The 10971-nt window shown below is 39.7% G+C and overlaps 1 protein-coding gene across 8 annotated transcripts in view; it reads left to right on the plus strand.

Moving 5' to 3' along the window:
- Positions 1-10518, plus strand: part of slc2a9l2 (solute carrier family 2 member 9, like 2) — a 124575-nt gene extending 114057 nt beyond the window's left edge. For all 8 annotated transcript variants that reach the window (XM_008409515.3, XM_081607351.1, XM_008409518.3 and 5 more), the window contains exon 13: positions 7299-10518. In XM_008409515.3, the coding sequence (XP_008407737.1) occupies positions 7299-7538 (240 nt within the window). In that variant the 3' untranslated portion in view covers positions 7539-10518. The remainder of the gene's footprint in view (positions 1-7298) is intronic.
- Positions 10519-10971: the final 453 nt, after the last annotated feature.

Below are 10971 nucleotides of genomic sequence, written 5' to 3' on the forward strand. Positions count from 1 at the left end.
AGCTGTATGAACCCTTACAGCAGTGGTTCTTAACCTTTTTTGAGGTACCAAACCCCCCAGTTTCATATGCGCATTCACCGAACCCTTTTTATCCCCCCCCCCGGCCGACACACAAAATACTTTGCGGTATTATGATGTGGTAATGTAATTATATTAGTTGTGTTACCACCCCCACGCCACTAGAGGCAGTAGCAACCCCGAAAAGATGCGACTAAGGAGCAGATTTAGACTATAGAATTTGGTAAAAACGGTGAGTTTTGCTGAAGTAATTAAAGACACAAGCTCAAATCCATGCTGAGAGTGGAACTCCTTCAATCAGTGCTTCTCCGCTAAGCAATGTAACGTGATCCTCTGCAGCAAGTGATAGCAAAGCGGGGCGCGTCATCACGACTTTACACAAGTGTGTCTTTACCTCTGCGGCAGAGGCTCCGCCGAACCCCTGAGACCGACTCACCAAACCCCTGGGGTTCGATCGAACCCAGGTTAAGAACCACTGACCTAGAGATTGATTTTGTTGTTGGCCTTTTGCAAAATATTCTAACCTTGTGCGTATGTTTTTATGTAGCAAGTGGGAAGGTAGGTATCATTTGCTTATTAAAAGTAAATTAATAAAAAACATAAAACAAAAATTTAAAAATGGCTCTCAATGACAGTGAGAGCCACTGTCCTCCAAATGGATACCAAAGTTACTCCAAAAGTCCACCGAATATTCATCCAGGAGGCCACAAAAAAGAAAATACCTCAAACATTGCAGACGTCACCTGCTTCATGATTTAGCAAAACAAATGAGACGGCATCTGTGGAGGAGCTTCAGGACAGAGGACACGGGTGTCAAAAATTACAACATTTAGCAAAAATATCTTGATGATTCCCAACACCTCTTGAAAATATTCTTCAGACTAACGTGAAACTCACTGGAAGGTGTGCATCCCATTGCATCTGGCACAAAACTAGCACACCATTTTATAAAAATACTGCAGTGAAAGGTGATGGTGGTACATGAGGTTCTGCTTTGCTTCTTTAAAAGGAGAATATCCTGACATTAGTAGTTTGTGATTTCAAACTTAGGAGCACTTGGGGAAACATCAGGACAACGATCCTAAGCACACCAGTGCCAACCAGTACAGTCATCTGAAAATGTCTAAAATAAATCAAAAGGAATGTTTTGGAGTCAAAATTGGGACTTAAATCCAATTAAAATGCTGTGCTGTGACCTTAACCGGGTTGCTTATGCTGCAAAACTCTAAAGTGTGGATGAATTAAGTCAGTTCTGCAGAGTGGAGTGCGCCACACCTCCTTCACAGTGATGTGAACGACTAAAAGCCAGTTATCACGTGTTGCTAATTAAATCAAATCGAAATTGAAAACCTGTTTTTTTTATTTATTGAGGTTACATTTACCTGATGTTAACCATTATTTTATGATCTGAAACATTTTAGGCTGACAAGGACAAAAACAAGACAATTTTTCAAAGCATTGCTGGTTTCCAAAAATATATATACTGCTCAAAAAAATAAAGGGAACACTTAAGCAACACAATATCACTCCAAGTAAATCAAACTTCTGTGAAATCAAACTGTCCACTTAGGAAGCAACACTGATTGACCCGACGAGGGTCCCCGTTGTCAATCAGTGTTGCTTCCTAAGTGGACAGTTTGATTTCACAGAAGTTTGATTTACTTGGAGTTATATTGTGTTGTTTAAGTGTTCCCTTTATTTTTTTGAGCAGTGTATATAATTGAAAATAAAATCAGTTCACCTGTACTTTAAATGCTCTGTCATTAAAAAAAAAAAGGACAACAATTATCCCTTCATGTAAATTGAATATATCCAAACACAGTTAAGCGAGACTAACATAATAACCGTAAGGGGATTAATCTAAATTCAGTGTTTTCATCCGAGGTGAACATAATTTCATGGTTTACTTCCCTTTCAGCTTTTTTCCGGTTACAATAAATCAACAATATCTGCAGAAGTGCAGCAGCAGATCTTATTTCCTGCTCACTGGGGCAGGTTTTGATGTTATTGCACCAAGCGACTCGGCGCGCTTTGCAACACTGAAAGTTTAATTCGAAGGTCCCACAGAGACCTTTGAGCTTTTATTTAATCATGCCTCTGTTTCATTCTGCAGACACAAACATTCAGTTGGAAGGAAGAGGCCAGAAACAACGGGGCGATTTCTGCACACACTACATAAATTAGAATATAAACACCAGGCAGGCGGAGCACTTTTCTCTTTTCCTCAAGATGGAGGTGACGGCCCGTTATGCTGCGGTAGATTACTGGACCAGAACCGAGCTAAATGTGTGGCTTTGAAAGCGTTACGAATTACAGTGCAGCGCACAGGCGGCCAGGCATCAATCATGAAAATTAACTAGTCGACTCTACAAACACCTCACAGGGAAACACACTGCTGTTGTTTAGGACTGTAAAAAATAAAACAGAAGTACATTTTTATCAAATGAGAGAAATACATGTCAGCCGTAACACTGTATGCAAACGGATTAAACTCACCGCAGTCTGTGACTTTTTACTGTAATACAAATACAGGCGGCTGCGAGGCAATTCATTTTATCAACGTGTTTGGATATATTATTATTTAATATGAACTTTAGCAATATTGACAAACAAGAATTGTAAATAATATGTTAAGTCAGGTGAACATATGGACATTTTTACTCAGCATTTTGAAGGTTTGCCATGTTTGAATGGCAGACATTTAGTTCTGTGTGCTTCTGACTGTAGAAATGAGGATTGATGTCACAGTAGAGCTGCCTGAGCATCTTTCACTGAAAAAAAAACAAAACAAACATGTTTATACTTAAAAAAAACAAAAACAAAGAATACACACACGTAATTCTATTAGAGGATGGAAGCAGCTTCACATTGAGAGTTTTAAGTATAGCGAACAAAAAAGACTGAAATCGATCATTTCTCAGCTACTTTAACAACAGAGGAAATTTGACCTTATGACAGAAACACACCATTAGCATAGAAATTGATAGTCATGGGTACACATTAGAAAACAAGCAGCATGTTCTCTTTATATATTATTGTAAATGTTGTCTAAAATGCCAGCTGATCGCCAGCTAAAATGGGCGAGAGAGTCTGGACTTAAAAACTTAAAGGTTTAGTGAAAAGGTTGGTTCACAGTACAAATGGAGGAGAGAAAAAAGCTTCAGTTAATTAATGGCATCAAATGAACAGATACCTTCTAATATCAGACTAAATTAAGACTTTAATAAATCACCTCCTCATTAGACTGTAATGAAATGCTCTTACACCAAGGAGCCATTCAAGGTTTCATGGGTATTTTGTAAGATTTGAGTTTGTGAGGAGTAAGAACTACCATAACTACAATCCAAGGATGAAATGCTTAATTCGTCGTCATGTATGCAGTTTGAAGTAATTAGTTGATAATCCATGAAAATAGTGAATGGTCCCGTCTGGATGGTGGTGGTGTTTTACTCTTGTGTATTTCCCTCTAATCTGTTTGTCTGAGACAGTGTTCAGGGCTGTGGATGGAAATAGACGAGACGCTCACACCCACACACACACACACACACACACACATGCAGACGCAAACAAGCACCCGCCCACGCAAACACACACACACACACACACACAACTCCATCCTGTCTTCCACTGCAGCTCAGAGCTCCCATCCACCCAGGATGAGTCACTGTTGCCCCAGAAACTTGCGACTGTAAATTTTCAGGCATGGACACGTAGTAGACAAGGTCATTTTTAAACGTCATCATTAGGTGGATGTCTGAAGAGAAGCTTTAAGTTCTGTTTTCTCCTGCTGCGATGCAAACCCTTAGTCTCCTTACACTCCTTACTTGTGTGATCTTTTATTCTGTCCTGATTTGTTTTGCCACGCTGTTGCCTGAAAACCTGATCTTCTTCCAAAGACTTTCATAATAAGGGTTTTGTTGAGCTTAGTGGACACAAGACATAAGTTGTCCTGGTTGTGATGGTACTGGTAACACATCGGTTTCATTGTTTCACTTCCTGTGAGTTACCAGAAAAAGACGACGGTTGGGCAGAACTGATGGTAATCAAAAAAATATTTGAATGTCTGACTTAAGCGAGCGCTAAGTTTAGTTCCTAGCTACCATTGTAATTATCAGCTGGCTACGTTAAAAGTAATAGTTTTTGACATGAATCCGTCAGTCGCCCATGATGATGGATGTTGCATTTATCTTAATGTCTCACCTATAGATATAAAGAAGAACACAAAGAAACAAGTAGCGCCAAAAATCTACTAGGTCTTAAATTAACAAAAAAGTAGAGCAATATTTGTCCACTTCACAATTACGTACTTTTTGATAGTTCGTCACAACATATCCACAAAAAGATACCAACATTTTTGGTAATGTGACAAAACGTGAAAAGGTGCTAGCAGTGCTAATATTTCTTAATGATCTGAAGTAGTTATGCCTATTCTGCAGAATATTAGCTGGTTTCTGCTGTTCTGTTTTATTGCTCAACAAGGACATTGTGCATACGAAACAAACAAAAGCACAGGTGGGAAAAGCAAAACACCAAAAAATAAAAATCAGCACAATGCATTTTTAAAAATCAAGATCTGTGTTATGTTATGTTAACACTTAAGCCGCCTTGTTTTATTTTCTCATGGCAAAAAGGTCAAAGAAACCTTTGACCACAGGACTGACAATGTTACAGGTTTTGTCACTGTGACGTTTTAAAACCGTCGTAAATCTGCTAATGCCTAATCCCAACAATCGAATCTGGACTTCTGGCGAAAACATCCTGGTGAAACTCCTCATCAAGTCACATCACTGCTGATTACACACAGAGATTTTTACTCATGTATAAGTGTAGCATCTGATGGATACTTACATTCTTGGTTAATTATTTTGTGCGTGTGCCTCAAATTGAACCCAGCTGTCTCGCTGCAACAGATCAAAGGTTTACCCAAAACGTCGGCCTAATTCTCCTCCATCTGCCGGGCTTTCAAATTATGATGACCATCACAGACAGGAAAGTGCTCCGTTTGCACAATGAGTCCTCCTTGAGGACAGCTGGATCAGGCCCTTTACAAGTTACCTTTTTGTTGTCAGTAACTACACTGGAAAAAGAAAAAACTGGACAGAAATTGTATTAATTTTTTAAAAAAAGCAGTAAGTAGGTTCTAGGGTTCTCCGGACATCGGGTCTCTATTATCAGGTTGATTGCACCATTTGAGGTTCTGTCACTGTATGAGAAAAGGGATTACAGCTTGGCGAAACACTACTGAGAGGCAGTCAAGTTGCTCTGTCTCATCTAAATCCCTGTGGCATTCCCTCCCTCCTAAAACGTCTCATCCAAACACACACACATAAAATCCTCTCTGTTTCTAAATCTCTCTCTGGGCAATCAGTCACTGTAAATTTTAAATCTGTCACTAATCTGTGTTATTGGCGAAACACTCTGGACAAGGTTATCTTGGGTAGTTTTATTATTGAAACATATCTGTACATAAAAATCCACCTGACTTTTTTTTATCATGATTATTAAAAATACTTATGAAACATTATTTGGATTAATGTTGCTCTGGTATGTCAAAAATGTAAGAGTTGGTCTTTTTCTCGTGTGCTTGTTTATGTGAAGCATTTGTGTGTTTCGTCTGTCTTTCACTTGTTGGAGCAACACTACCCAGTTCATCCCACCCCATGCTCAGACCAGAAGTTTCATAAAGTGCCTCAAGCGAGCTCCGGGTCTACCCCAGGATTTCCTTCCGGTGTGTGGAAAACCTCGAAAGGGGGTTTCCGAGAATGCGTCCCGATGAGATGCCTGAAACACAGGAAACGACTCCTTAAGATGTCGAAGAGCTACTTCAGGCTCCCACTGGGATGATTGACATCCTCCTCCTCTGCAAGGTAGCTGGGTCCAGCTGTCTTGCAGAGAAAGCTTATTTCAGTCAGTTGTTTTTGATACTTTATTCTTTAGGTCATGTTCTGTACCTCATGACCACAAGGCAACTGTCAAAACATGGATGGACAAATAAATCAGCAGCTTAGATTTTTGTGTAAGTTGTTTCTTTACCACAATATGTCAACTTTGTCCCACCATTACTGGTGAGGAAGACTCTGCTCTACGAAGTATGAAACTGTCTCCCGACTATGACAGCGCAGATTCACCGCAAAATCACAGTTGGCAAACCATTTCACGACAAAAGGTCACGGTCTGAAAACAACGTCATCTGCAAATTTCTTTGATGGCGTCCTAAGGGTCTTAGACCGGAAACCCTCCTCTCCACCGGTCGAACTTGAGATTCTGTCTATCAGCTCCACAAACGAGACTGGAGACAAGAAGCAGCCCTGATGGAGTCCAACACACACTGGGAACAAATTTAGCTTTGCACACACGGCTCCTGCTGCACTTGGACCGGAAAGCAGCCACACGGATCCTCCACAGTATTCCTAAAAAGGCGTTCATAAGCATTCTCCAGATCCACAAAACATATGTGGACCAACTTCACTAAGACCCACTGTCAGAATAAAAACCATTGACTCTCCTCTGGCCTCCATGCATTGTTTAACAATCGTCAAAAAAATCCATCCATTTTCTTGCACCCCTGTCCCTGTGGGGTCAGGAGGGGGGCTGGTGCCTGTCTCCAGGGAGACATTTAAAGCGAGATGTAGGGTACACCCTGGACAGGTTGGCAAAATTTTTTTATTTGAAATGAAAATGAACTTAAATGTGGGGTCAAGGTAGTCATTGTAGTAGGAGTTGGTCTTGCACTTGCTCTCTATCGTTATGTCCTTGGGCAAGGCACATCGTCCGCCTTGCCTGCTGGTCAGAAGGGCCGATGCCATCGGTATGTGGGTGCTTCGCCTGTGACAGACTGCCACGGGCATCTGTGGCTACAATCCATCATGTGTGTGAGAAAGTGTGTGAGAATGGGAATGACTGAGTTCATTGTAAAGCATCTTTGAGCCTCCTAATAGTGCTGAATAAGTCTGATGTCATTTCAAATGTGAATTTGTGATTCTCTTTAGGTTTTCCAAAGCTTGAAACATCAGAACACTAAAGTGATGTACATGATAGACCACCATAAACTCTGTAGAGTTGAAAAGAGCATAAAATGCCAAGCAGTTTCAGGATCTGTCTTTGTGGATGGTAATTAAGGAAGTGGTTTAAAGAAATGCAAAACCAATAAAAAATAAAAAATCTGTACTACATGTCACATTTAGTTGGTTCATCTTAAGTATAATTGATTTCATGGTCATGAGCTAAAATAGTCTAAAAATGATCTGTTCTCATCGGTGCATCTTTTTCTGTTTCTGCAGGAGAAGCTGCAGTCGTTTGCCTTCCTGGTGTTTGTGGTGGTCTGCATCCTGGGATCCATCTACCTCTGCGTTGTCCTCCCTGAAACAAAAAACAAAACCTTCATGGACATCAGCCAGAGCTTCGCTAAAATCAACAAAATGCCAGAGCTTTCACCTGGCCAGGAGATGGAGCTGGTCCTGTCCATGAAGCCCGAGAACGAGAAGGCGCCAGACATCAAAAAGACAGAGAGCTCCTTCTGAGACACTAACTATGGAAAAAACAGGGCAAGATAGCAGGGAAATGTTGTTTTTATATATTTATTTGACTGTTTTTTCTTAATGAAGTTGAAATGTATACTGTTTGTATGTTTTGTAGGATATTCAAGAAAACTACAGTATTACAAAACTATTTCTACATCTTCATAAATGAGGTAGACCACATGATCCGTTTCTGCTTATTGATAAAGATTCACAAGGTCATCCAAATTATGTAGCTTCCATATTTGGAGACGCTGCGTATTCGCTTCCAAAGGAAAACATGAAGGAAAATGTGTAAGAACGATCTACAGAAAGGGAGGAACCAAGAACATCGGGCTGTTTAAAGAAAGAAGTGTCTGAATTTTAATTTTCATAAATTTGCTCTCTTATCTGAAATTGAATAAATGTTTAGTTTTCTTGAGAAACAGTCAACTAATGTTTGATTTTTAAACTGATTTGGACAACTTAATTTAAAAAAAAATAAATAAATAGCCTAAAATTTTGATTGATCAAAATGTAGGTCAACAACAAATAACCTTCTGCAACTCAATGTAATTGCTTTTTAAATTTTTTTAATTGCATTTTAATCAAACAGGGTTAGCAAACATACATTTTATAAACGCCCTCTGGATAATGCGAAATATATAAAAAAAATTACATCTGATTCATTTCATAGAAAGAGGGCCGCAGTGAAGACGATCTTAAATGTCACGATAAGAAATCATGAAATGTTGGCGGAGAGTGATGAACAATCCCATCAACAGGGTCGATGATGCATGTTGTTTATCACCGCGTCACAGCAGAAACACTATCAGAAAAGTTGCGTGCGTTTTCGACATTGCGAGGGGAAAAAAATGATTTATTTCTATTCATTTATTTGAGCCTCCCATCGGTGTGGCTGCGAGAAGTTCGAAAGCCAAGTTTTGAAGGACACAAAAACATTTGAATTTCCAGTTTCGACTGAAACTTGTCGTCGTCGCATGTTTGGTTCCCATTAGCCTGGAAGGAAAGTCAGAGCTCTTAACGACATAAAGTCGCTGAGCCTCAGGTATTCCTAAGGCACATTCTGTCACTTTACAGCCTGATTACTTCAGCGCGTTGTATTGGGATTTTCCATGACAACCCAACACAAAGTATGAAATGGAAGAAAAATCTGAAACGTGTTCTGCCCATATTTTACACTGGTACCTTGAAACAAAATTAAGAAAACAAACTTTTGGGTTCATATTTGGTCATTTTCTATACTGGATGTGAAGGTTGTGGACAAAATTGGTGTCTGTAGAAAAGCGTTCTGTGGAGAGTTAACTTTTCAATGAAGACATCAAGTTATAAGAAGGAACGCTGTGGAAAAAAAAAAAATAAATTACAGTTTTCTGGAGGGTCTCCAGCTCTTAAAGGGGGTCCGGGCTACTAACCACCAGCTGGCAAGAGCCAGCGGAGGAGCTGATCTGAACAGAAGCAGACAAGCGTGGCATTGGATCGTGTTCACAGTTTGCTCCCACAGTTGGTTGTGCTCAACGATTTAAAGCCCACTTCCTTAAGAGCCGACACTCTCGCTTCCACACAGACGCACCACAGATGTGTGTGCTGCCGGCTGTGCCACGACGATGCCGGCTGAGTTTACGCTCTGAGTTGAGGGAGGAAGGTGGAAGAATTTTAGCCCATCATCATCATCATCACCATGGCTTCAATTTTAACTCCAGATCGTATTCAGCAGCCGCAGTTCACGTTTCCCACGCTGGCACACAGGCAGAAGTGATGCGAATAGTAATTGGGTTTTGTCTCTCTTATCTCTCCTCCAGCATCCTTACTCTTGAAGAGTCCTGTCCTCAGACACATTAGTCGGTGGGTAATTGAGGGACAAATTCACCAAAGATTCCTGGTGGGGACGTAATTATGATGCTGTCGATGTGCAGTGAAAAATGCTGCACTGTATTTTGAATACGATGCGCTGTGGAGTAATGCTGCGCTTCTTTAATTACCACTCTCATCATCATGTTCTTAACAGATTTTCTCAGGATGTGTGAAATAAATTGGTTTTCCCCCAAAAAGCAGGAAGAGATGCTTGGTAAATACTACAGATGACTCTGCTGGGTGGGTTTTACTTATCAGAAAGTCCCTTCCCCTTCCACCACACCTGAGGGGGAAAAAAAAAAAAATTCAAATTAGGTTCACTAAAAAGTCATCATCAAAGCAGTTCTGAAACCGGTTAAAAAGAAGAACCAGTGCTTTTGCTTTTTGAATGGATGAAAAGCATGAATTAGATTTAAAACATCCACTTCTCAGCTGTAGAATATTGCATTATTAAATTATGAAAATCCTCTATGAAACATTTACACTCTTATTGTTTTTTTTTATACAAATTGATAAAACGATCTCTGGTTTTGTCTGCACTACAAAACATCTCTTCAGGCCTAAATCCAGCTGTACTTTTACCGTCACTTCAATGGTTTGTGAAGTTTCTCCTGTTTCAGTTTCACCTGAACAGATAAAATTCAGTTTCCGTTCACGGCCAATTGCTTTCTTTCTTAGTTGAAATGAAATACCTCCAAGAAGCTTTTTCATCCCTAACAGATCCAGCACTAATCTGACAGGATTATGCTTCCCAAATCTTATATTGACTCGTCTTTGATTTTCTTTCTAATGTGTTTTTTTCCCCTCCTGTCTCTTATCCTGGAATCACACAGGAAAAGGCCCCCTCAGCTCCAGCTTCCATCAAAGAAATAAAAACTTCACTATTAAATAAATCTTTTATCAATGCATAAAGCCATTGGTTGTCAAAATATTCTGGTCTGTTGGAACACAGTTTCCCTTTTGTTAATTCCTGCTGCCTGGACTGGCTGAAAGCTCTTCTCCTCGTACCAACTTTTAAAAACAACGTGGCTCTGCTAAATGTTGCACGACTTTGTATTTTTGTTTTTGTTATGATGTAAAGCACTTGCTGCTGAAATGTGCTTCTCAAATAAAATGTGATTTTTTTTTTCTTCTTTTGATTTGATAAAGCTCGTCTCGCACCACAACGTACGACGTACGATATCTGGATGTTTTTCCCTAAATGTTATTTCAGAATTAACATGTATTTATTGCAACAAGCAGCAATAAGTAGTCAATAAATACATTAACATGAATTTATTGACTCTACTTGTTGCTCTATGGAGCAACAAGTAGAGTTGATCCGTTGATCAGTGAAATGGATCAACTCTGATCCGTTTCTCTGTTCCTGCTGAAGAAAAAAAAGAGCCCCATCATGATGTATAACAGTGTTTAATTGATGACGGTGGTGACACTTTTCCTTCATGCCTCAGACTAAAATGCACGGATGGTCAAGGGATGGAATATTGTTTTCCAATCAAACCATTAATTAATATTTCCAAAATGATATTCCTTTAGTTCTCTTGAAAGGTTTGTTTATTGAGGCCGTCACAGAACAGATTTA

Source organism: Poecilia reticulata, chromosome 5, assembly GCF_904066995.2.
Source record: "Poecilia reticulata chromosome 5, P_reticulata-male-v2, whole genome shotgun sequence".
NCBI classification, from domain to species: domain Eukaryota; kingdom Metazoa; phylum Chordata; class Actinopteri; order Cyprinodontiformes; family Poeciliidae; genus Poecilia; species Poecilia reticulata.